Source organism: Peromyscus maniculatus, chromosome 19, assembly GCF_049852395.1.
Source record: "Peromyscus maniculatus bairdii isolate BWxNUB_F1_BW_parent chromosome 19, HU_Pman_BW_mat_3.1, whole genome shotgun sequence".
Taxonomy (NCBI): Eukaryota; Metazoa; Chordata; class Mammalia; order Rodentia; family Cricetidae; genus Peromyscus; species Peromyscus maniculatus.
In genome coordinates, this window is record NC_134870.1 from 3,470,011 (window position 1) to 3,494,927 (window position 24,917).

At 50.4% G+C, this 24,917-nt stretch overlaps 1 protein-coding gene across 1 annotated transcript in view; it reads left to right on the forward strand.

Moving 5' to 3' along the window:
* Lama3 (laminin subunit alpha 3) overlaps window positions 1-24,917 on the forward strand; it is a 234,597-nt gene that overhangs the window by 117,249 nt on the left and 92,431 nt on the right. The window contains exons 25-32 of the mRNA XM_076554744.1: window positions 2,937-3,045; window positions 4,721-4,818; window positions 6,541-6,685; window positions 10,292-10,418; window positions 10,519-10,658; window positions 13,866-13,981; window positions 15,038-15,249; window positions 16,140-16,344. Coding sequence (XP_076410859.1) covers window positions 2,937-3,045; window positions 4,721-4,818; window positions 6,541-6,685; window positions 10,292-10,418; window positions 10,519-10,658; window positions 13,866-13,981; window positions 15,038-15,249; window positions 16,140-16,344 — 1,152 coding nt within the window. The remainder of the gene's footprint in view (window positions 1-2,936; window positions 3,046-4,720; window positions 4,819-6,540; window positions 6,686-10,291; window positions 10,419-10,518; window positions 10,659-13,865; window positions 13,982-15,037; window positions 15,250-16,139; window positions 16,345-24,917) is intronic.

Below are 24,917 nucleotides of genomic sequence, written 5' to 3' on the forward strand. Positions count from 1 at the left end.
GAGCGCTAATTGACAAGGGCTTACTAAAATTGATTTTCTTTGCATAATATTTCAAGAACATTCTTTAATTAAAGAATCAGCACAAAGGATTTTGCAGACTAAGTACAATTAATGACACCCGAAGCTGCGGTCCCTTGATACACAAGAGGAGAGCTATGGTGAGCACACCAGTCCTTGGTCACGGCCTTCAACATCCTGTTAACCTGGTTTTTATGATGCTTTATGTCAAACCCAAGATAACTTGAAGTAGCTGACCATCTTCCTGGTGCAAAATGAAAAAATGTATGCCAGGAGTTGCTTTCAGCAGCTGAACACAGGCATTTTTGTGACACCTGAACAAATGTCTCTTGGATTAATGTTATGCTCCCAGTGACTCTAAATCTGCAGAGGGATGAAGATCTCAAAAATGAAGAATCATGTTTGGATGTATGTGTAGTGTCAAGGCTCAAACCCAGTGCATGCACATGCTGGACTCTCCCACTAGGCCTGTGTCCTCAGCTCTGTACGTGAGTTTTAAGGGCATGGGATGAGCCTGAAGTAGTTTCTCAGAACCATCTACCAGTGTCTGAATATAAGACTTTCATGGACAGTTGGCATCAGTACCACTGTAATGTGTACCCCCTGCGGGGAGGGCCTCAGGTGCCTGAGTCCTGGGTGTATTGGCCACAGGGGTTCTTCACTGTCTCTCTATCTGAGCCCAGCTTCCTGTTCAGCTTCCAGACTCCTCCTGTCTTTCACACCATGGGCTTGATTCCTTTTCACAGAATCTAAAAGGAGGTCATGGGATGGTCATGTGCTACCAAACCTGGCCTGACAGGAAGGTTTACAAAGCCAAAGAAAGAAAGAAAACCCTTGCAGGATTCCATGTGGGTTTTCTGATGAGGGAGGCTGTATCACATTCTAGATCCTTTAGCAAATCCATCGTTAGAACAGGACAGCATCACATTAGACTAGAGATTGCCTGCTTCATACCTAACCACTCCTAGGAAAGTCACACTGCATATTTTTGCTTGGCCAAAGTATTTCCCTTTTTTATGTTCTGGGAGTCATAGTGGTCAACTGACTACAAGGCTGGGAGTCTAAAAATACAGGAAGGCCTGTTCTAAATGACAGGTCTGCTCAGCATTGCACAGTCTCCTGCTGAGGTTTGAACTTTCTCCTGCATGTCTCAAGTGATTTCTAACCACTCTGTTAGAAAGACAACATCTCAGCGAAACAGTGATGGGTGCATCACTTTTCAGAATAATGCGATGATAAATCAAGTCTTCTCCCCATCATGCAGTGACCTGTAATGGATAAACCAATGGCCATCTGTTTCTTAGTGAGACTTTTTAAAGGATAACAATAAAACTAAATGCAAGTGAATCAATGTATTTAGCTCCCAGGATAACACTTCAGTCCAAAAGAACTGCTTCAATTGCACTTAGATGCAGACGTTAGGTTTCTATCTGTGCACCCAACTTCTGCCTGATTCTTTGCATATTTTTACCTCCTTTTAGTTATTACCCAAGCATCCTTGACTAAACTATTTCTGGTGTTTATTGGGGTGGCCATATTGTCCTATCCTTATACTAGCTCCATATTCTACATATGCAAAGGAAAATGGCCTTAAATATGCTTCCTAATGGACTTACCGTCAGAGTCCATGCTGCAAGATGGTGACTTTAAAAAAATGGTCTCAAACCCTATGGAATGGAAGGGTGGGAGCCAGGGGTAGAAGTGGAAAGGGACTAAGAAAGAAAACTGCCTCAGCCTTGCAGGTCAGCTGGCTTACCCTTCCCCCATGATAGGAAAGCCAGCTGTGTTTACTGATGCGTACCTTGAACAGTCCAAAGAATATTGGTAAATTTCTAGAAGATCTGCTGTCACTGCCCCAGGATACCTTTTCCTAATGACTAACCATGTCTTCTGTCACTCCAGGTGGAAAGGGGGAGCAGGGGCCGCAGACCTCAGAGGTCCAGCAGGGGCCACAGTCCTGAGAGGTCCAGCAGGGGCCGCAGTCCTGAGAGGTCCAGCAGGGGCTGCAGACCTCAGAGGTCCGGCAGGGGCCGCAGTCCTGAGAGGTCCAGCAGGGGCCGTAACGGAAAGGTCCTCTTATCTATAGAGATGGTGGTTGGAATCTAATTCTCCTTGTGCTGCTATAGCAGATCAGCCCGGACCTGGTGCTTTATAAATAAAGAAGCTTGTTTCTCACTGTTCTGGAAACTGGGAGTCAGCATCTCCTGGGAGGCTCTTGTGCTGAGTCATTCCGTGGTAGGAGCGGGAAGGGCAAGAGTGCACATGAGCACCAGAGTCTGGTTCCCATGTCAGCTAGCCCACCCTCACTGAAATGGATGATAAACGGCGCTGGTGGCGGCGCTGGTTACCGTGTGGAAAGGTCACGGTCACGACAGACCCAGTGTTAGTTTTAGAGCTTTATTAGGAGGAAGAGGGGTGGGAGAAGAACCAGGCCTGGGAAAGGAGCTCGTGCAGTGAGAGGGAAAGATGGTGGGAGACAGAGCAGAACAGAGAGAGAGAGGGTGGGGTCTGCGTCACAGCTCTTTAAGGGGCAGATTGCGTGACCACATAGCACATATGTGATCACCGGTGCACACTGATGACGTAAGATGCAAGACCCTTCGCTTATGTCCTGAACTGCGCATGTGCAGTCATGCAGCTGGAGTGAGGGCAGAGTTCTGACACCCACAGTAACAGCAGTCCACCCACAGAGCGGAGTCTTCACTCCCTCGCCACCTTTTAGAGATCACAGTGGCAGTTTCTTTTCAAATGAGTTTTGGGTGATCATTCCAACAGCAGTAGGCCACATCCCTTTTTGACTTGTACAGGAGAATTGCCTCTGGTCCACCCAGTTACAATCAGGAAGAGCTGACCATCTGTCGGGCACAGCAAGGGAGATGCCAGGTGTCAGGCTAAGAAAACTCTGTTCCCTTTTGCAGCATTCTGTGCAGGAGCGTGGTGATTGACAGCCTGAGTCGTACGGCTGTGTACGAGCTGTTAGCAGATGCAGACATTGAGCTCAAGGTGCACATGGCCAAGTTCCTTCTGGTATGCCTTCCTCTAGCCCATGAACTTTAGAAGCCTTCTGCTGTCATCTGTATTTCTCAAAAGCTTATTAAAATTTGGGTGGAGGTGGTGCACGCCTTTAATCCCAGCACTTTGGAGGCAGAGCCAGGCAGATCTCTGTGAGTTCAAAGCCAACCTGGTCTACAGAGCAAGATCCGGGACAGGCACCAAAACTACACAGAGAAACCCTGTCTCGAAAAACCAAAAAAAAAAAAAAATTGGGCTGCAATTGCGTGGTATCTGTAAATTCAGCCTTGACAGTAACTGTTCTCCGCGTCAGCCTTCTTCATGTCGCCTCATAAAGTTCAGCCATCAAATTTGAATGCATCCCACAAAAAAAATCACATTTCATTAATTTTTGTTTATCATTACCATAAGTGAAATACCTTTTGTCATTATATTTTCTACTTTATTATTATTATGTCTGGGTGCAGAAATGACACTGGCTATCATTTCATTCTGTCCCATTTACTATCCTATGTAGTTTCTTGGGACGTTTCATCAGCTATTTAAATTTTACAACTGGTTATATTATAATACCCTATATTCCAATAAGGAATTCAGTTACTGAGATATACACTTTTAAGATTTAAATGCCAACTGATGGGGCAGATTAAATGATATTCACACCCACCCATGTGACTGTGAGAGCTGTGGTCAACAATGGGGTCTCTCTAGGAAAGGGATCGTAATACTTACATGAACTGCCTCAGGGAATTTAAGATTACCCAAGTGTGAAACAGCTTCCTGTTAAGGCTGGCAGCAAGCATGCATCACACCCGGGAAATGCCAGGGGGAGTGCTTTAAATATTTGTGCCTAACCTAGCAGGAGTAAGTAAAAACTTGGAACTTAAGGGATAGTTTGGAATCAGACTTTTAAAATTATTATTATGAGATGGTAGTTTTCCTTCTGAGAATCTAACCTTGTCATTGTTGGAAATTGTCCTGGGACTGGCTCAGCCTTTTAAGTGTGCCCTTTAAAAAGTAGCCCAAGGTCACTGAAGGTCAGGGTGACTAGCATGGATGTTCCATGAAGGCAGAGCATTGTCCATCTTGGTCCTATAGACACCGCGTCTTGGTGATGCTCCTTACATTTTTGTTGTTACTACTGACCTGCTCTGCCATCAAGCTGGTAATACGGTCTGACTTCAAATCTAACAAAAGATATGTTAGTGGCTGAGTTTCTTATGTGACCCAGAAACTGGCTGTAGAGACAAATCCTTCAAAGTCCAAGTAGGCTGAGGTCCGAGACATCCTCTATCAAGAGAGTTCCTTTCTTCGAGCAACAGGCCCTTTGGGCATCTGCTGCCTCTCTCTCCTCCTGAAGCATCTCTGGTGTCAGCGTTGGCCCTAGGAGAGAAAAAAAGAGGCACCAAAGGCCCCTGAACAGAGCAGATCTTGAACCTTCCCATGATTTTGTTCTTTGACTTATTTGTAAAATTATTCCCACAACAGTGTAGTCAGTGATCTTGTGTAACAAGAAAAAGGATTTTTTGCCTGTGGGGGTGCTACATGCTCGCCATCCTGCAATTTTACTACTTTAAAATAATATCCATTTTCTGGATGAGTTCTTCACTTAATAACTGCTTTTAAGAGTGTGGCGGACCGCTGGTGTTTTGCCGATAACTGCTGTGTGTCTTTATCATTTGCTTGGCAGTATCATGTTTGTATCATACCCGCTGAAGAATTCTCAACTGAATATTTGAGACCTCAAGTCCACTGTATTGCCAGCTATGGGCCGCGTGCTAATCCAAGGTAATGTGTCTCCTCCTTAGCAAATGTGTTGTATATGTAAGTATGAAACTTTTTGCAGGCTAGTGCCTCTGAAATGCTCGGTGTTAGGGAATGTTAGCATTCACGGGGACCGCCCCCCCCACTTTGCCCACCCCCCGTCCTGACCAAGTCACCTTAAGGTAAAGTCTCCTTTAAGAGAAAACCTCTCCCCCTTCTCTCTCTCTCTTCCTATCTCCCTCTCTCTCCTTCTATAAGGCTACACGCACCTCCGCCTTTTCTCTTTCCCTTTCCTTCTCTTTCTCTCTTTCCCTCTCTCCTCCCCCTTTACTAATAAAGCTTTCCACATGGATGCTGCGTCTGCATGGTGTGATTTTCTACCCACTCCGCTGCATGGAGTGGCTGTCTTTTCATCTTGGCTCAGACCAGCCGAGGCCACCATGCATCGTTTTACAACACTCGGGAACTTAACTATTATGAATTTGGGAGCATTTGCAAATACATAATAAAATCTCTTGGGGATAAGATCCAAGCCTAAACATGAAATGAATTATAGATCACATGTAGCTTTTTCACATCACCCGTGGCTAAATTTATACAGTCGCTGGTGTGCCTCTGTTTGGATTATGATCTATCACAAGAGGTCACCAGTGGAATTTTCCACTTGGGGGCATCATGTTGTTGCTCAAGATGGTTCATATTTTAGAGCACTTGGGGTGTGGAATTTGGGGTGATCAGCATCTGCTTAACTGCAACATGGGGCAAGACACTGGTGTTTATTTTAGTAGGGGATGTTAAAAAGAGAAGAGCCGTGGGGCTGGAGAGTTGGCTCAGCAGTTAAGAGAGCTTGCTGTGCAATCATGAAGACTGGAGTTTGGATCACAGCATCCATGTACGGGCGGGGCTGGACATCCTGCACACATCCGCAAGCCCAGCTCCAAGGTGGGCATCTCTAGGATGATTACGAGGGCTTGCTGGCTTCCAGGCTAGCAAGAACACACAGGCCCCAAGCTCGGGGAGAGACCCTGCCTCAGACAGACTAGGTAGAGAAGGACGCCCATGCCCTTGTTTCTGCTCACACATACAAGCATTCACACCTTCACACACATGTACACATGCACGCATGTAGACACATATGCACACAGACGGTTAAGCCTGCTCCTTGAGTGCAGGTCTGCCAACCTCTCTTCTGAGCACTCGCTTTGTTCCAATCCTTTAATCTCTGCGTCTAGGCTCTTCTTTTGAAAGACCACAGAAATAATGATCCATCTCCGAGCTGTGACATCAGGACTAGCTAATTAGTGCTCACAGGGGTTTCCAGGGGTGTTGTTTTGCTGTAGATCCAAAAATAATGAAAAGGTTCAACCCTGGAAACTTGTGTGCATGGTTAGGACTCTCGGGCACAGTGCCATTTTAGCCGTGAAACAAAGGACACCCCTTTGCCTCTCACGTCAGCATTGCTACAGAGAGAGCTCGTTTTATTAACTCATTTTTGTTCGGGGAGAAGGAAGTGTCAATACATTTCTGTCGCATGTGTTACTTTAAAACGAAGGTCTTCTTTCTGCTTTAATTACCCAGTTGAGCAGGTGCCTGGACTACGCAGCCAACAGGCCGCACTAGCCCTAAAGCTCCCAGACCCCACCCCTGATGGGTCCTCTGGTCTGTTTCTTTGCCATTGGCCGTTCCTCAGTGTCTGTTGTCTGTTTGTTATGACACAACCATATTTTAAAGTGTTCTCTTCTTTAGGGCCACCTGTGTCCCCCTGGCCCATGAAACTCCTCCGACAGCCTTAGTTTTGGATGCTCTGCGTAGGGGCCCCCTCTCTCTCCGGCCCCAGGAGCCTTCCCCTCCTGCAGAGGTCACTGATGGAGTTACCCTGAAGGCACCACAGGTAAGAATGCCCCCCCACACACACACACCCCAGTGTGTTGTTTCTAGACCAGTGGTTCTCAGAGTGTGGCACACACACACACACACACACACACACACACACACACACACACACCACCCCCCACGCTCCCACCTCACCCTGGGGCTTTTTTGGGGTGCACATTTTCAGGCCCTGCCCCAAACCTCCTTCATCCCAGGCTCTGGAGTGGGGCCAGTCATCTGGGTTTTTACCTGTTCCCAGCCCCTGAAATGTGGGAAATTCCACTCTTGGCTCTGGACCATTGAGCGATGCTGGAGCGGAGCCTGGGTAGCCCTGACTGTGACCACACCTGCCTCCCCCCTCCGTCTCTCCCTCCCCTCTGTCTCTCCCTCCCCTCCGTCTCTCCCTCCCCTCTGTCTCTCCCTCCCCTCCGTCTCTTCCTCCCCTCCGTCTCTGTCCACGTGACCACTCAGCACGTTTCCGTGGCCCGTGTTGCAGTCCCCATTGTGTTCATAGGCGGCCGCTGCTTGACCTTGTGGAGTATTAGTTTTTTCCGGAGATGGACTGTGGAACTTTGAGAGGAGCTGGTGCAGCCAGTAAATGGTTAGGCGCCCCCCACTGCACCAACACAGGACCATTTAGGTGGGGAATTCTCAATAAACATTCTCCAGTTATCATCTAGGGCTAGGAGGCGAAATGTAGTAAGGTCATGAAATGTTTTTACCATAAGCCATAAAAACATCACAGGCTCACTGAAGCCATCACAACGGTCTGGATTATGGAAATATACTGGACATCTGCGTAAACCCACCAGGGCTCTAGCAGCGGCGGCGGGCTTGGAAATTCATGCTGTCTGAGAGGGAAACCTGAGGAAGTTCCCTGAATGAGATGGGTGCAGTAAAGACACGCAAATAGCTGCTCTGTGGGTGAAAAGTGTATTCCAAACCACCCAGGCTGTCTCTGGACTTCGAGAACAGTGGGAGGGGTGGGGGAGTTTCCAGGGTGTCAGGAGGGAGACAGTGCTGGGGCGGAGGCCTTTGAGGTGCAGAGCAGGTGCTTGTGAGTGGGGATTGAAGGAGCCTGGAGGCTAGCATGGACCTGGATGTGCTAATAGACCCAGGTTAATGGAAGAGGCAAATGTCCCTTTTGCCAGAGATAAGGAGAATGCCCCCTTTCAGCAGGTAGGGGCTACTTCCTCAAGTCCCCTAGGGAATGCTGGCTTTTATCTAAATGTCAGGCTTGGGGAAAAGGAAATTTTGGGGGTCAGACATTCCCCTAGGCGATCTTGTAGCTAAGGGGAAAAAAAGCTGAAACGAAGCCCTGGTTTTGCCATCACATTTGAAAGTTGGTTATCCAACTTGCAGCCCTCACTTGAAAGATGGATAGAAGCCTGCAAGACAGCTCCCAAGGTTTAAAAAAAAAAAAGGCTCTTGCCGACCAGCCTGACAACCCAAGTTCCATCCCTGGGATGCAATGAAAGGAGAGAACAGATTCCTGAAATTGTCCTCCGGCTGCTGCATGCATGCAGGGGTACTCACGGCCCCCACCCCAGGGCACAAATAAGGGCACAAAACTCGTTTTGAAAGATGATAGACGTCCCAGATGCTGCATGGTGTTGTTGCTGTAGTTTTTGGAGTTAACGGAGCAGAGCATATTCACTTAGGCCGACAGAGTGTGGCTCTGGGCTCCCTTGTGCTTGGGGGGTGGGGAGTGGGAGAGGGTGTACCCAGAATGAGGCTCCCTTCCCCCACAGCAAGGGCGTGGACTCCTGGGCTTCCTCAGCAGCTTGTCCAGGTGTAAAGTGGTCATTGTTATAAATAGTAAAGGATGTTGCAGGTTCCGGACCGGAAGCTGAGGTGAAGTTACCTGCAGAGGAGTTTTATTAGGGCAGTTACAGCATCATAGCTGGAGGTGGAAGGCAAGCCTTCAGGCTGGGGGAGGAGCTTGCTCAGGAGAGAGAGCCGTCAGGGTTAGCACTGTAGGGTGGGGGTGAGGGCAGGGGGTGGCGGTGGGGGGTGGCTGAGGGAAAGGGACCTGGCCTCAGGTAACAGACTGCGGGGGAGAGAGCCTCACTGTAAGGTCTTGAAGGAAAGTCTTCGATTCCAAAGAGCAAAGGGGCAGTGTTCTTGGCTTACAGTTTTGGGGTGTGGGTAAGTTCTGCACCATGTGACCTAGCCTGCATAGTGGACATCAGGAAGGCCCTGAGGAGAGGCTAACTCGGGGCAGCAGGGGCTAGCCTGCAGCTGCTCTGGGGGAGGAACTCCACTTTTTAAGAGCTCCAAGCCACCTATTAACCTGCGGAGACACAGGCAGAATGCAGGAGGCGTGGCTTGATTTGGGGAAGGGAGAGCAGATGGATTTGTCATGTGACCAAAAGCTCCTCACAATGGAAGCCTGCTCCTTACATGTGTCCTGAGTCACACGGCTAACAGCTTGCGTGTTGCCCCACACCACGGGAGGGTGCTTGTCCAGCTCTTTGCAAACGTGCTGTGCATTTGTGTTGGGCATGCACCCAGGTATGTAACTGCTGTGTCATGTGTTTTGATAAATACCACCAGTTTTCCAACATAATTAACCAATCTACTCCCCCAACCCCCACCAAATGTATGGGTTGTGCCTCAGTTTCTCTATTCTGTAGGTGAGATACATTTAGTTTGCATATATTTTTTGTTGTGTGTGATTGCAAATTAAAACTTCTATAAACACTCATGTGAAGGCTTCTCTAGGAATATAGAGTTGCCATTTAAAATACCTAGCTTGTTTTAGGCTTTCAACATGTTTGTATAGTTGCTATAGCAGGATACCTGAGGCTGGATAATTTAGAGAGAAGAGGTTTACTTAGGTCATGGTTCTAGGGACTGGGAAGTGCATGATCAGGTAGCTATAATCTGGTAAGTGTTGGTTTTAAATGTGGCGCTTTTACTCTGTGAGGAAAGGTCACAAGACGCAACAAAACCCAGTGCCAGAGCTTTATTGGGGGTGAGGGAACAGAAAGAGAGCACGGCCAGGCCTGGGAAGAGACAGGTGAGGAGAAGGGAGAGAGGGGAGGAGGAGAGAGCAGAAGAGAGGGAGAATCTGTGACCGGTTTTTTGAGGATTCCCCCAGCACATGCACATGTGGGCTTACGGAGCTACGCCACGCATGCGCAGATTGTGTGACTGTGCTGTGCACATTGCGTGATCACACAGCGTATGGATGACGTAAGGCCCCTTGCTTGGCTACTGAACTGCGCATGTGCGGTCATGCAGCTGGAGGAGCGGCAGAATCCTGACAGGAAGGCTCTTGTGGGATCATAACATGGCTGAAGGTGCCACGTGGTCGGCGCTTGTGTTCCAGTAGCAATTGGTCACTCGTTCAAGAGGGGCAAGGCAGCTGGTGCCTCCTAACAACTCACTCTCGTGGTAACCGACCCCACCCTGTGAGGGAAGAACTCACTTCTGCAGATGGTTTTAATCTGTTCACCAAGGCTCTGGCCCCATAATCTAACTGCCCCCCAATATTGCATTGAAGAATTAAGTCTCGCCACGAGTCTTTGCGGGAACCAACTACAGCGACATCTCCTGTCCTGATCATTCAAAGTTCTGCCGTTTGAGAGGTCCTTCCCCCCACCCCCTTTTTCCCTCCTAGAATCAAGTGACCCTGAGAGGACTCGTACCACACCTGGGCCGACACGTCTTTGTCATCCATTTCTATCAAGCAGAGCACCCGACATTCCCCACAGAGGTGTTTGTGGATGGAGGAGGACGGTGGTCAGGTGAGCAGCCGTGAGCAGGCTCCACCACACGTGCCGGATGTCACGTGACAGCGGGTGTCGTCCTTGCGGTCATGTGACAGCAGCATCTCTCCTTCTCCAGGCTCCTTCCTCGCCTCCTTTTGCCCTCATCTGCTTGGCTGCCGGGACCAAGTGCTCTCCGATGGCCAGGTGGAGTTTGACATCTCAGAGGCGGAGGTAGCTGTGACGGTGAAGGTTCCAGAAGGAAAGTCCTTAAAGCTGGTGTGTTCTGCTTTGCCGAACGGAACGTGTTCCTTGGTCAGCCGTTGTGTGTTAGGCTTCTGCCAATACTTTCAACAAGGAATTAGTTCTCTTTAATGGAAGAGCTGATGATTTGTAGAAAAGTGTGTTTTACAAACCCATAAAATGAAACTAAGAGCCAATCAAAGCCAGGAGAACAGGCGTGACGGGGAGCCCGTGCCCCCTCCCCGACCTTTGCCTGCTCCTTGCCCCTGCTGGCCCCTCTCTGAAGCTTTTTCCCTCCTGGCTGCTTTCTGTTCCTTTCTCCTGTCCCCTTAGTGATTCCCTGACCCTGGTCTCCATATGTTCATGTGCCCCCAGGTTCCTCTCCGAGACCCCTGTGTTATTTCTCTGTGCACATCATGCCTGTCGAGTCTGTTCCCTGCTTTGTGGGAACATCACCCATGTCTCTGAATTCACTCTTGATCATGCCTAAACCCCAGGCCCAATATCCACCCATCCAAGGTCCCCTCTGACGTGGCCTGACCTGCTTCCAGATCTCTGTGCTGTCCCTGGTATTGAACCTGCTTCACCCTGGCCCGCGTCCTTGCTCTGTTTACTGCGTCTCTCTGGTCTACCCACTTCATTCTGGTTCATTCACCTCACTCTGGAATTCATGGCCCTCCTGCCTGCTTCTGTTATGACCAGATCTTGGGGACCCCCAAAAGACCACCATGGAGACCGAATCCCATATGTAAAAGCAAAGAGCCTTTATTCTCTTCAAGCTCCGAGCTTGGACTCTCTGTCTGTCTGATGCGGAGGTGATAGCAGAGAGCCCCAAGCCCAGGCAGGGTGGGTTTTTTATCATAGCAGAGGTTGGGGTGAGGGGATTTCCAGGGTTCAGGACCCTGATTGGCTGACATTTGTCTAGGGGTGTTTGTAAAACAAAAATAGGCATGTGCTAGACTCAGGGACATCTGACGACCTTGTCTAATGGTTGGAATGTTTGGGATGTCAGGTACTTCCCCATCCCTGGGTGGATCTCCGGGTGGGGTCAGCTCATGGCTTTTCCTAGATCTGGGTGTTGCCTACCAGTAAGCCTGTCACAGAAGCTGGGCCTGGGCCTCTAGGCCTTTCATGGCAGCTGTGTGGTCAAGTCGTTTGGGGGCCCCTCCACACTTCTAATTCATCTTTCATTCATCCTCCTCTGTCCCATGCTCTCCCTTCCATTCTCTGACCATCATCATTCAAAAGCTCGTAGCTATGCCATCGTTGACAATGCCAGCAGGCTTTCTTGTGCTCTTTTCTAGAATCTTCTACCTACACTTGTACCTGACAAAATCCTGTTGACCAATGAGCCTAGCTTAGAGTTAATTCACCTTTTCCTTAAGGATGTCTAGAAAAAAAACCAGAAAGAGTTTACTGGGTTTTGCTCTGAGGCCTTCCTGTTTGTTCCTGTGTCCCCCCCCCCCTCTCTCTATCACTCCAGAGTACAGGGTATTCATTTTATATCCCCTGTGCCTAGAACCCTGCCTGGCACGTGGTGCTCAGCAGATGATTGTGGAGAACAGTCCTCTCTGTCAGCTGTGAGCTGGTAAACAGTTGTTAAAGACATCGAGCCTTCCCTCAGGGTCTGTGAGTGCTGTATCAGGTGTAGGGGAACTGAATCGTGCTACAGTTACTCTGTGTTACTTACTTTTCTACTGCTGTGATAAAAACATTGACCAGGACCACCCACAGAAGGAAGGGTGACCTGGGGCTTGTGGTCCCAGAGATAGGCATCCGTCATGGATGGAGGCATAGTGACAAGGGCAGGCATTGTGGCTGCAGCAGGATGCCGAGAGCTTCCTTCTTGAATCACAAGTAGGAAACAGGAGGCAGGGGTGGGGACTGTGCATACACACTGGGCTCTCAAAGGCTGCCTCCAGCGCTGCCCACCCTCCGCGAGGCCACGCCTCCAGTACCGCCCACCCTCCGCGAGGCCACGCCTCCAGCGCTGCCCACCCTCCGCGAGGCCACGCCTCCAGCGCTGCCCACCCTCCGCGAGGCCACGCCTCCAGTACCGCCCACCCTCCGCGAGGCCACGCCTCCAGCGCTGCCCACCCTCCGCGAGGCCACGCCTCCAGCGCTGCCCACCCTCCGCGAGGCCACGCCTCCAGTACCGCCCACCCTCCGCGAGGCCACGCCTCCAGCGCTGCCCACCCTCCGCGAGGCCACGCCTCCAGTGCTGCCCACCCTCCGCGAGGCCACGCCTCCAGTGCTGCCCACCCTCCGCGAGGCCACGCCTCCAGCGCTGCCCACCCTCCGCGAGGCCACGCCTCCAGTGCTGCCCACCCTCCGTGAGGCCACGCCTCCAGTGCGGCCCACCCTCCTCGAGGCCACGCCTCCAGTGCTGCCCACCCTCCGCGAGGCCACGCCTCCAGTGCTGCCCACCCTCCGCGAGGCCACACCTCCTGAACCTCCATCCATCCTCCACAAGGCCACACCTCCTGAATCTCCATCCATCCTCCACAAGGCCACACCTCCTGATCCTCCCCATCCATCCTCCACAAGGCCACACCTCCTGATCCTCCCCATCCATCCTCCACGAGGCCACACCTCCTGATCCTCTCCATCCATCCTCCACAAGGCCACACCTCCTGATCCTCCCCATCCATCCTCCACAAGGCCACACCTCCTGATCCTCCCAATCCATCCTCCACGAGGCCACACCTCCTGAATCTCCATTCATCCTCCATTAGTCCACACCTCTTGAACTTCCCCAGATAGTGCTGCCAGCTAGGGAGTGTTTAAATAGAGCTGCGCAGGACGTTCTCATTTAAACCACAAGTACTAAATAAACTTCAGAGGAAGGCCTACTTGGGTTCCCTGTTGGTTCTGCAACTTCAGTTTGCTCACCTTTAGAACTATAAAGCAATGCCCACTGGAAACCGGGGAGTCCCAGGCATTCGTCACAGGTTGCCCTGGCAACCCCAACAGGCTCCCCTAGGGATGCAAGTCGACAGGGTACCTTGAACCAACCACCACTCAGTGCCGCTATCCCTCGTTCCTTGGAGCAGGTGGTTCAAGAGCCCCGCTTGTACCCACTGTTTCCTAGCAACTGCATTGAGCCTTCACCCCACCTTGGATTTCCTGCTGTGGTTCCTTCCAAATCCCATCTTACTGGCACTTGGATAAACAGGAAAGGATGTGGGGTCATTCTCTTCCTCCTTCACTGGCCTTAGTCATGGGTTGATGCCTTTCTTTTAGGTCCGGGTTCTAGTGGTACCCGCAGAGAATTATGACTACCAAATACTTCACAAAACATCAGTGGACAAGTCCTTTGAGTTTATCAGCAACTGTGGAGGAGACAGTTTTTATATTGAGTAAGTGTTATTATGTGGGAGGGCTCTGGTGTGCATGGGGCATGCTCTCATTCCCAGCCAAAGTGAGGTCTGGAGAGAGATTGGCTTGGAGTTGGCTTCTTCTCACCACCCAAGAGAGTAGTGAGGCTGGAGTCTCGGGAAGGTGATGTCACCTCTGTGCCCACCACTCTATGAGAGACCTCGCCATGTACCATCTGGGCAAGGTGACCACACTCAGCCTTGAACTCAGCAGAGGTCTACCCTCAACTCATGATTAGGGACCAATTAGGAGAATCCCTTGTTCCTGGCTAATCCCCATTTACTGCTGTATGTCCTAAAAGATACCACACAGGGTGTCTCCCACCGACAGGGTCATAGCCCAGGCCCCACTCAGCGCTATGATGGGGACTGTCCAGAGCTGTGCCCTCTGTACCCTGTCTTCTCATTCCTGAGTGCTAAGAGCACACCAGTCTCAATACATGCCCCGCTATGGAACTCAGTGCTCCTTAGAAGCTTCCAGAAGGAGGCAGGAGCTCCAGAGACCCTGAAGACGGTCTCTTCTTGTATAGTGATAATAAAAGCTATGGCCCCAGAGCCAAACCACTGTGGATTTAAATGACATCTCATTTACTCCATACCTCTCATCCTCAGGAGCGTCACCCTACAGCTAAGGTACCTTATCTGTGAAATGACCCAATTGGCTGGATGGTTGTAAGGCTGAGATGTAGCTGACGGTTCTTAGCGCATCATCTAGCCTTCGTTATCTTTCCACAAGCTCTAACTCACATACCACACAGTTCATCCTGCAGCTGCTTCACCATGTTCCCACTGGCCATTCCTGTGATGCCTTCTCCTGGAGCAGATGTTGGGGACAGAGTGGCTGTCACTGGCTGAACCCACACTGGGGTCATTTTCCACTTCTTCCCAGTGCTCGGCATCTCGACACTACCCCCCCCCCCCCCCCCCCCGCCACACACCCTCAGATGCTGCTGGGTATAACTGGTGGGAAAGGGAAGTTGAGGATAAACACATAGCCCAGGTTATCACCAGGAGTTATTTTATTTTTTGTTTTCACAGTCCTCAGGCAGCCTCCGGATTCTGTAAGGATTCTGCGAGGTCCCTGGTAGCCTTTTACCATAACGGTGCCCTGCCTTGTGAGTGCCACCCTGCTGGGGCTGCCAGCCGTCACTGCAGTCCTGAGGGCGGGCAGTGCCCCTGTCGGCCCAACATCATCGGAAGGCAGTGCACCCGCTGTGCAGCAGGTCACTATGGATTCCCACACTGCAAGCGTAAGTGACGCTGCCAGGCTTCTGACGCCTTCTCTAGTCCCCAGAGGATGAAACCCATGCATGGCAGGACTCCTCAGATGACATTGTTTTGGACACACACCTTGGGGCTTGTGATGAAGTCCTGATTCAAGAGACCTAGTCTGGGCCTAAAACTGCATTCCTAATAAATATCCGGGCTATCTCACGCCACATGTCTACAGACTATACTCTGAGTGGCAAGGCTCTGGGCTATAAATATAAATGTGAGTATATACTCATCACATGGACAGCTCAGTCCTCTCTCTCTCAAAAGTCCTTTCAGGTTGTGTGGCCCAATGAAAACTCAGTTTAGACAGGACATTCAAGGTCTCATGGGTATATTATCCACTAACTTAGAAGCCCTCGTATTTTTACTTAAGAATCACCCGTGGCCTGATGCTCTGGCTCAGCCCATGCTGTAAGTGGCGTGAGAGCCACAGGTGTGCAGACAGAGCACCACAGGGGGCCACTCTGTCTGAATAAACAAAGCAATGTCACTGCTGCATGATGTGCTGACCGTGGGCCCTGGACCTGGGTGCTTTGCGAAGCTGCTTCAGAGTGTCTCAAACACTCACGGTTTGATGCCTTTTAGAGCCTTCTGTTGAACAGGAGGCCATGTTAGAATGGGAGGCCAGCAGCCTGATAGGTTCGTGAGTACGGAACCTAGAGCTGGTTGGTCCAGCTGCTTCTCACTTGGGGGCCCCACACGGTTCTCCCCTGGGAGCCCTTGGTGACTGGCTCAGATCACCATGGACAGTAACACCCATACAGAAGGAAAAGGACACATGTCCCCAGACTCCTTGGAAACTCCTGGAAATCCCAGCGGTTTGTATAGTCCAACTCTTATACAGCGTCTCTTTATCCCTTGGCAGCTTGCAATTGTGGCAGGCGCCTGTGTGAAGAGGTGACAGGGAAGTGTCTCTGCCCACCCCGCACAGTCAGGCCCGAGTGTGAGGTCTGCGAGATGAATTCCTTCAACTTCCACCCCCTGGCTGGCTGCGAAGTCTGCAACTGCTCCAGGAAGGGCACCATGGAGGCGGCCATCTCTGAGTGTGACAGGGACAGCGGGCAGTGCAGGTGAGCTGTGGTACACTAGTGTGTCAGATCCTGTCACGGGACAGCCAGGTACATCTGTGCACATGCTGGTCATGGTCCCTCTTCACTTCCTACCTCCTCACTGTGAGGGCATCAGCCTGGGGCTTCCCGGTAGGAATGGATTTTGGTGGGTGAATTGGTTGGTCCGTCCAGATTAGGGGAGCCACACAGAGCCCCAGGTAAGGGGCTACCCATTCCCTCAAAGCTAGAAGCAGACTTGCCCCCCACTTAGCCCAACATGTTGTCACAGTAGGATTGTGCTCCGTGTGTGTGTGTCTCATGATCCCACTGTCTTGATGGTTTTGATTGTCAACTCCGCATAACGTAGAGTCATCTGGAAAGGGTCTCAACCTAGTCTAGACAGTCCCTTGTGACTCGCTTCCCATGTGATTCTAGACGGTGTCAAGCTGACCCAGGTAACCATCACAGGCCTCCAAAGCAGGGTTTATTGGTCTCGGAGCACCAGGCTGGGTTGGCCACCTTCGGGAACCACTGTGGTCCAGCGCACAATAGCTGAGCAATGGTGGCTGTAGCAGTTATTTGTTCCTGACGCTGTGTTAAAACGCCCCGACAGAAGTGAGTTAGAACAGAAAGGGGTTCAGTCGGGAGTACAGTCCATTATGTGGGGGAGGCATGGCGGGAGGCTCCGGAAGTGGCCGATCCCATGCATGGGTAGCCAGGAAGCAGGGCTTCCAGAGCTCAGCCTGCTTTCTCCTTTCTATTCAGTGCTAGGGATTTCACTCTGTGTAAGTTTGTAAGAAGGACGCCAGCCAGGCCGGCTTAACAGCCAGCAAATTCTAGGATGGCTCCATCTTAATTGCGTCGACAAAGACGTATTTTCAGGTATCAGCCCATTGTTGGAACTGGGGTTTAAACCAGAATGCATGCTCGCACCTTTGGTGGACACGGTTCAGCTCTCCATTCCAGCAGTGGTTCCCTTTCCAGGGAAGAGCCAACCCTTCCCCATGCCTTCCACCGTTGTCTGGGGCCTGCCAGCTCCTTTGGGTAGGGAGACATTGTATGGAAGCTGAGAGAAAAACGAGTCACAGACCATCCTAGGACTCTGAAACCACAACCGTGAATCCTGCCTGAGTCAACTAGTCAGTCAGCGATCAGGCATGGGCCTCTCAGTGAAGCCCAGGCTTAATCATAGGAAGCAGAGGAACTGGGTGGCTGGAGAATTGATATTCAGACAGGGAGAAAAGCCGGAGAGCTCAGTCTAAAACCTGACCGTTAGTGCTTCCCAGTACTGCAGACACATGGGGAGAGAGGGATTTGAAAAGCTTCAGTTCCCCCAGCAGGAGATGATAGATGGGTTTGCCTCAGCACAGTATTTGAGGAAAATAACCTGAGGAATTTTAACACCCACTCCCAACAGTTATAATTTAACTGACTAGAAATTTCTTAACTTGGGAGCAAGGCCTGCCATATAATTCTGCCTGGAAAAGGGGTCGTAATTGACGGGTGTCATGCTTAATTAAAATATGAAACTGCTCACTTTGACAAATTGTCAAAGAGACTGCATAACCTGATGGGAACACATATCAGTATGTGATCAAATGGCCTTGTCCTGAAGGAGTCCTTAGCAGAGAGCATTACAACATGGCAACCAAACAACTTTAGCAGTTTGCTATATGCTGTAAATTGCACAAAATCCAATATTTATACAGAAAAAAGCATTTAATTGCTTAAAATAATTATTTACAAAAATTTTCTTCATGAAATGTTTGTGTGTATTTGTATGTATGGTGTTTATATGTTTTCTGTTGAGTGTGTGTGTGTGTGTGTGTGTGTGTGTGTGTACGTGTGCACGCGCATCTGTGTGGCCAGAAGTCAACCCCAGGTGCCTTCTGTGGTTACTGTGCACATGAGTTTTGGAGATCCCATCTCTCACGGAACCTGAAGCTTAGCTATTTGGCTAGGCTGGCCAGCCAGTGTGTCCTGGGTCCGTCTGTCTCCACCCCATCCCCAGCACTGGGTTTACAGACACACATTGCCCCACTTGGCTTCGGTGGGTGCTGGGGATCCGAACTCAGAATTTCTTGCTTCCGTGGCAGGGACTTTGCACACTGAACTGTCTCCCCGCTCTCAGAAAGACTTTTGTGTACACACCGCTTCCCTATGCACGGGGAAATTTCCGGACGGTAGCAAGGACTGTGCCTAGTGACACCTAAAGCGTGAGTGAGAAAATGGCTTGGTGATACCTGGTGTTTGCCGCCAAAGGGAAAAACACATCCTTTTGGGCCTGAGTTTGCAGCAGGTCGTCCTGCCTCAGCCCCTCACTTCTGGGTGACCTGAAGCAAACGCCTGCTCTCCTTTGCCTTCATTGCTCTGTGAGACAGGGCTGCTCTGTCTCCCAGAGACTTCAGACGACGGTGTACCATGTGCAAACACGGTTAAGACAGTGCCTGGCCACACTCAGCACCCAGTGAGGTTAGTCGTTAGCGCTGGCCAGGGCCATGGTGGTCTGCCTCTCTCTTTCTCTGCGTTGTTTGCCCAGACCCATCTCTTCTGCGCTTGGACACCTCTATCCCGAGTGTCTCTCAGATCCGCACTCCCCTCCTGCTCCTCACTGCCTGTCCTCTCATCTTCTCCCGGATGCTCCGGCTGGCTCTACTTAGGACCATGTCTCCTGAAGTCCTGCGGCTCCTGTCTTCTCACATGTATAATGAAAATAATTTTAAAGATTTGATTTGTTTGTGTGTATATGCACAGGTCTTTGTCGGTGTGAGTATATGTACACACGTGTGTGCAGGTGCGCTCAGAGGTGAGAGGGGGTATTGGATCCCTTGGAGCTGGAGTTACAGGTATTTGTGAGCCACCTGACGTGGGTGTTAGGAACAGAACTACAATAATTATGACTGAACAGTAAATGCTCATAACCACCGAGCTGTCTCTCCAGCCCCCAATGAAGTAATATTTTTTAAACTTTGTATTGATTCTTTGTGAATTTCACACCATGTACTCCAATCCCATTCACCTCCTTGTCTCTCCATATCTCCATAGCCACCCTCCACCTTTGCAGTGCCCCTCCAAAAGAAAACGAGCAGTCTCGCCATGGCAGCTGTGGTGTGTCATGGTGTGTCACCCAGTCTACCTTTTGTCCAAACAGCTTTACTTGAAAATGTTCACTGCAATGAGTCATTGGTCTGGTTCGAGGCCTCCGGCTTCCGCTACACCATCAGTACTGGATGCTCACCGGCCTGGAGTCAGATTTCCTGTTGTTGCCCTGTGTCGTGGAGACCCTGCAGCTTTGGTCCTGCAGGACCGGTCCCTTCACATGCTCTAGCGGTTCTTCGATGGGGTGGATGTTGGAGTGGGCCAACTCAAAGCCCCGGATCCGGGCCTGGCTGGTAGCTGAGTCGGTCAGTCCTCCCACTCTCCTACACCCCCACCACCGAGGCTAGTTTTCCTGTGCTGCCCAGGTGAGCAGTGGAACCAGCTCACCTGCTCTCACCCCTTCGGGGCCAGGTGAGGGGCGGGGCCAGCTCTCCAGTGCTCACGCCCTCTGGGCCATCTCTCCTGCACTCCAGCCACCAGGGCCAGCTCTCCTGTGCTGCCCAGGCGAGGGCGGGGCCCGCTCTGCATAGCCCTCAGACATTAACATGGCCCCAGGCAACAGTCCAGACCAGGGATGTTCCCATGACCTCTGGTGGTAACATGGGCCACGGACATCGACCCAGACCCCTGACACTGCAGGGCCATGGCCAGAATGGGCCAGGACATCACCATGGCCGCGGGTGGCAGTGCAGACTGCTCACGTCAGGCTGTGCCTCACCCTAGCACCTCTAGCTCCTCCCCCTTCATGGTACACAATTGTCCTGCTTCTCTCTGTCATCTCGACCACATACTTGCTCATCATCGTGGTGCCTGCCCTGCCCACTCACGCCATGTGGGGGTGGGCGGGGCCTCTTGGGTGTCTTCTGCCCTGCCCACGCCATGTGGGGGTGGGCGGGGCCTCTCGGGTGTCTTCTGCCTTGCCCACACCATGTGGGGGTGGGCGGGGCCTCTCGGGTGTCTTCTGCCCCGCCCATGCCATGTGGGGGTGGGCGGGGCCTCTCGGGTGTCTCCTGCCCTGCCCATGCCATGTGGGGGTGGGCAGGCAAAGTGCCATTTTAATGGTCTGTTAGTGAAAGCACCCTCTTAGCTGATCTCTGACTCCCAGTTAGTTCTACAGTCTGTCTGACCCCCATGTCTTGCCTTCCAAGCTTTTCAAGCATCTCACCTCTTAGATTTCAAATCATCTGCTTAATGATGATGGCCTCTTTCTTGTTTTTAAGATGCCAAGATTTCAGACTTTAAAACTCAGTTTCCCTATATCCAATCACATGTCAGGTTCTGGCACAGACTATCCTGTCGGGTCTGTCCTTCCCTCTGGCTACCACCCTCTCTATGTTGGACCAGTAGTGGCAGTCTCCTGATTGGCTGTCCACCGGATTTATTTATTCACTCATTCAAGTAAACAAACAGCTATCCAGAGGAGTTTGGTTGGTACCATGACAACAGAAAAGAAAAGAGAAACTTTCTGAAGTCTGTCCGAACGTCTCTTAAACTAGTCTAGAGTCAGGCCGACTTTACACATTTCTCTAGGGAGACTCTGGATCCCTAATTTAATAGGAATATGCTAATTCACAACTATACTGGGATTTTAACATCTGTTTCCTCCTGACTTCTCACTGATACATAATATTGTTAGTCCATAAAACTTGAGACAGTAAAATGAGTGCATGTTTCTGATTCTGTTGCCTTTTAGAATCTTTATTTAAATGTTTGCTCATACCTAAAGTGATATTTATATGATTATATTAAATGATATGTGTACATTTATGCATACACCGTGATGCTTCATCTCATAACACTGTATAATGACCAAGTCCCGGTCATTAGCCTAGACATCATATTAAGCATGGTGAGTATGTTCAGGTTTTTCTCTTCTGGTTGCTTTGAGTAAAGCACCATTTTTCTTCTTGTATTCCTCTAACGCTTTACCTGTTGACTGCTTTTCTCAGGCCTGCCTTCTCTCTGCCCTCCTCAGCCTCCAGTAACCACTATTCCGGATTCAACTCTGTGAGCGCTGTAATCTTAGATTCCATATGTGAGAAGAGCCTGCCGAATTTAATTGTATGAATGGCTTAATTCACCCGGCACAAGTCCCTCCTGTCCATTGATTGTGCAAACGGTCCCATAACTGGGTAGTATTCCACTCTGCATGTCAGCCACATTTTCTCTTCCATTCATCCACTGGTGGCCATGTAGCTTGATCTGGCTGTTGGGCAGTTGTAAATAGCACTTCACTGGAGGTGAGCACGGAGCTGTCTCTGTGACACACCACTGTCGTTTCCTCTGTACATAAACCTAAGCGTGGTTTTTGGTCAACGCTCAGACTGGTTTTCACAGTGACTGTATTGTTTGCTGGGCATCCATGTTTGGTTTCAGTGCTCAGACTTTATCTGTGCTTCGTTTTGGGTACAGTGTTTCAATCCTGTTTATGTTCTAACGAGGAAACCTATACTAATTCATCATGGCAGCTTGGCCTGGTGAGTGCCAGCCGTGTTGTGGGGGGATTCTTTGGTGACATGAGACTCCACACAGAGTCACTTCCATCATACGACTCCTTCATCAAAACCTCCCTCAGCTCCCATTGTCTCAAGTACCAAGGCTGTAGTAGTCTGTCTTACACCTGCTCCAACTACCCTCCCTTCTCTCTGAGTTTCCACCTTTCTATAAGCTTTGTATACACTCATTTCTCCAGCCACGAAAGGCCTCTGTCCCTCTTCTGGTGCCTTCAGATTCTACATGCCCTTCGAGGATTTTGTGTCACAAACTGAAAGCTCACAGGAAGAACAAGACCACAAGTCACAGAGATAGTCCCGCCACCATTGTTTTTAACACAAGCCAGCTTAGTGTTTAGTCATCCTATCTCTCACACTATTACTTAATTTCTTACATCTCCATGTCTTCAGTGAGACTGCTGATGTCAAGACTGGCTCGTTCAGCCTCCCCCCTCCCCCCCACACCATGTCCCCCACCAGTCCCTTGACACAGAGATGTGAAATGTGGAAGCCCCCATTCTCTAATGGGGGAATGGGTGACATGGTAGCCTCTGGGCTGTAGGTTGGAACTGGAGTTTGGTGTGACCATCACATGAAGGGAACTGCAGTATTTAATAACAAAAAGACAATGTTCTCTCCAGAGCATCTGGACCAGGTTTCCTATGAGATGCTTGCAGGCACCCACACAGGCACACGGGCAGATATTATTACATAATGTTGGGCCCCGAGCCCAGTTCTCAGAGATGACTTCATAGACCGGCATCCCTAGAGCTGCTGCATCGTTTCTCCAGGTGGCCCCAGCCGGTGCAGCAGCCGGTGCAGCACGGTGCAGCACGGTGCAGTCCTCTTGCCTCTGCAGCGGAGGCCACACTTGGGTAGCAAAGAGTCTCCTTGGAGAAATGTGCGAGGTCAGACTGACAGGGGGTTGCTTTAGAAGATCCTCTGCCAGATCTTGGAGCGGATGTTTCTTTTTTCTTCCTGGTTGTCATGACACCACCCATCCTCCTTTGGTTACTTGATGTTCACAGGATTCAGAAGCTCGAGATCCAAACACTGCATTACTCCGGAGTATAGATCCCATATTCTTCAGGTTCTGCTTAGCCATGACTTGTCACCCCCATCTGGGCTGGGAACAGTTCCAAGGCCACGACTCCCGATTTGGTGTTTTCTTCTCCATTCTTGTGCTCTCGGCTGCCTTGTGCCTTGTGAGCTCAGGGCCAGGGCAGTGTGACAGACATGGTCCCCATCATCCTCTCCATGTCATCAGCAGCTCACAAGGGTCCTGAAATCAACAGAGAGAGAGAGAGAGAGAGAGAGAGAGAGAGAGAGAGAGAGAGAGAGAGAGAGAGAGAGCTTCCCTTCACTTCCCTTCTGTCTTGTCCCAGCCAGCCCCTCCCTAGCTGTAACAGACACCCACGCCTTCCTTTCCCAACAAACTGAGGCTCTAACAGCTGTGTCTCCAGCAGCACGCCCTCTCCTTCCAGGTCCTGGCCTAGGACCTTGTTGAAGTGGAGCGTGAGTGTCCCTGCAGTATCTGAGACTGTTGTTTGAATGTGAGGTGTCCCCTGCAGGCTCACATGTTGGCACACGTGTTTGGGAAGAAGTGGGTTGATGGAGGTAGGCCTTGAGTTTGATAGTCCAACCCCACTTTCTCGAGGCTTCCAGAGTGAGGATGCAATCTGACCAGCCAGCCTTCTGTTCCTGCCTCCGTGACTCTGTGCCTGAAACCATGTCTTCCCGATGGAATGGTTCCCTTGTCACTGTAAGCCAGAGTGACTGTGTGTATCATAGCAACGGGAAAAGAAGCTGTGATGACCATCAAGAGGATGCGATTCAATCCATCAATCTAATGTACTGGGGTGTGGTTTCTAGATGCTGCAAGTACCCACACAGGTGCAGGTTCTGCTGCATGATGCTTGGCCAAGCTCACTGCTTCCTTGTTCAGAAATACTCAACTACTCTGACCTGAGACCAAAGGCATTCACTGTACAGTTTGGCACCGGCATTCAGTTAATGCAGCCTTGGGCCAGAGCCCTGCATGTTTGCCGAAAAAAACATCCTGGACCTTTGGACAAGGTATTATTTCATGACAGCAGCACTGTCCCACAGTGTCCTTTTCTTCATCACCATGACAAGAGAGGAACGACCCACCACGTCTAAGGCAGGTCCTCTCCAAAGCCCTCCCGCTGGTCTGAGGGTTCTCGTTCTGAGCTTCCATATTTGAATGATATGGTTGGAATCTGAAGTGACCCCACAGGTCCATGTTTTGAGCTCTTGCTCAGCTAGTGGAACCTCTAGGAACTGGGGTATAGGGAGGGACTATGAAGGGTGTACTCAGCCCCTGATCCATGTCTTGCTCTCTGCTTCCTGCCTGCTGCAATGTGAACAGCACCTCCACCTCTGTAAACAGACTCTCTCCTGCCTGCCTGTTCCCAAATACCCAGCAGCTGCTTCCCAAATGATTGACTCGAAGGCTTAATATTACTTATAAATGCTCAACAGGTAGCTCAGGCTTATTACTGACTAGCTCTTACACTAAATTAACCCATAATTCTTATCTATGTTATCCTCGTGGTTTGGTACCTTTTCTCGGTGTGACGTACTCATCTTGCTTCCTCTGCATCTGGCTGGCGACTCCTGACTCCGCCCTTCCTCTTCCCAGCATTCTTAGTTTGGTCACCCTGCATATACTTCCTGCCTGGCTACTGGCCAACCAGTGTTTTATTAACCGAATTGAGTGACAGCTCTTCACAGTGCACAGGAGGCTACCCCACAGCATCCTCCATGCACCTTGCTTCTCTGCCAGGCCAGGGTGAACCCCACAGAAACCATGAGTCGAACAGGAATTTACTCCCATAAGTCATGTCTGTTGGGTGTCTTGGACACAGTTATGCAAAGGTACCTGCTACATGGAGTTTCCTATTCTGTGCATCTCTGGACCTCCATGGTTTTATATTCCACACTTGATGCCTCTTCAGAAACAGTTCAAATTTTGAAAACAAG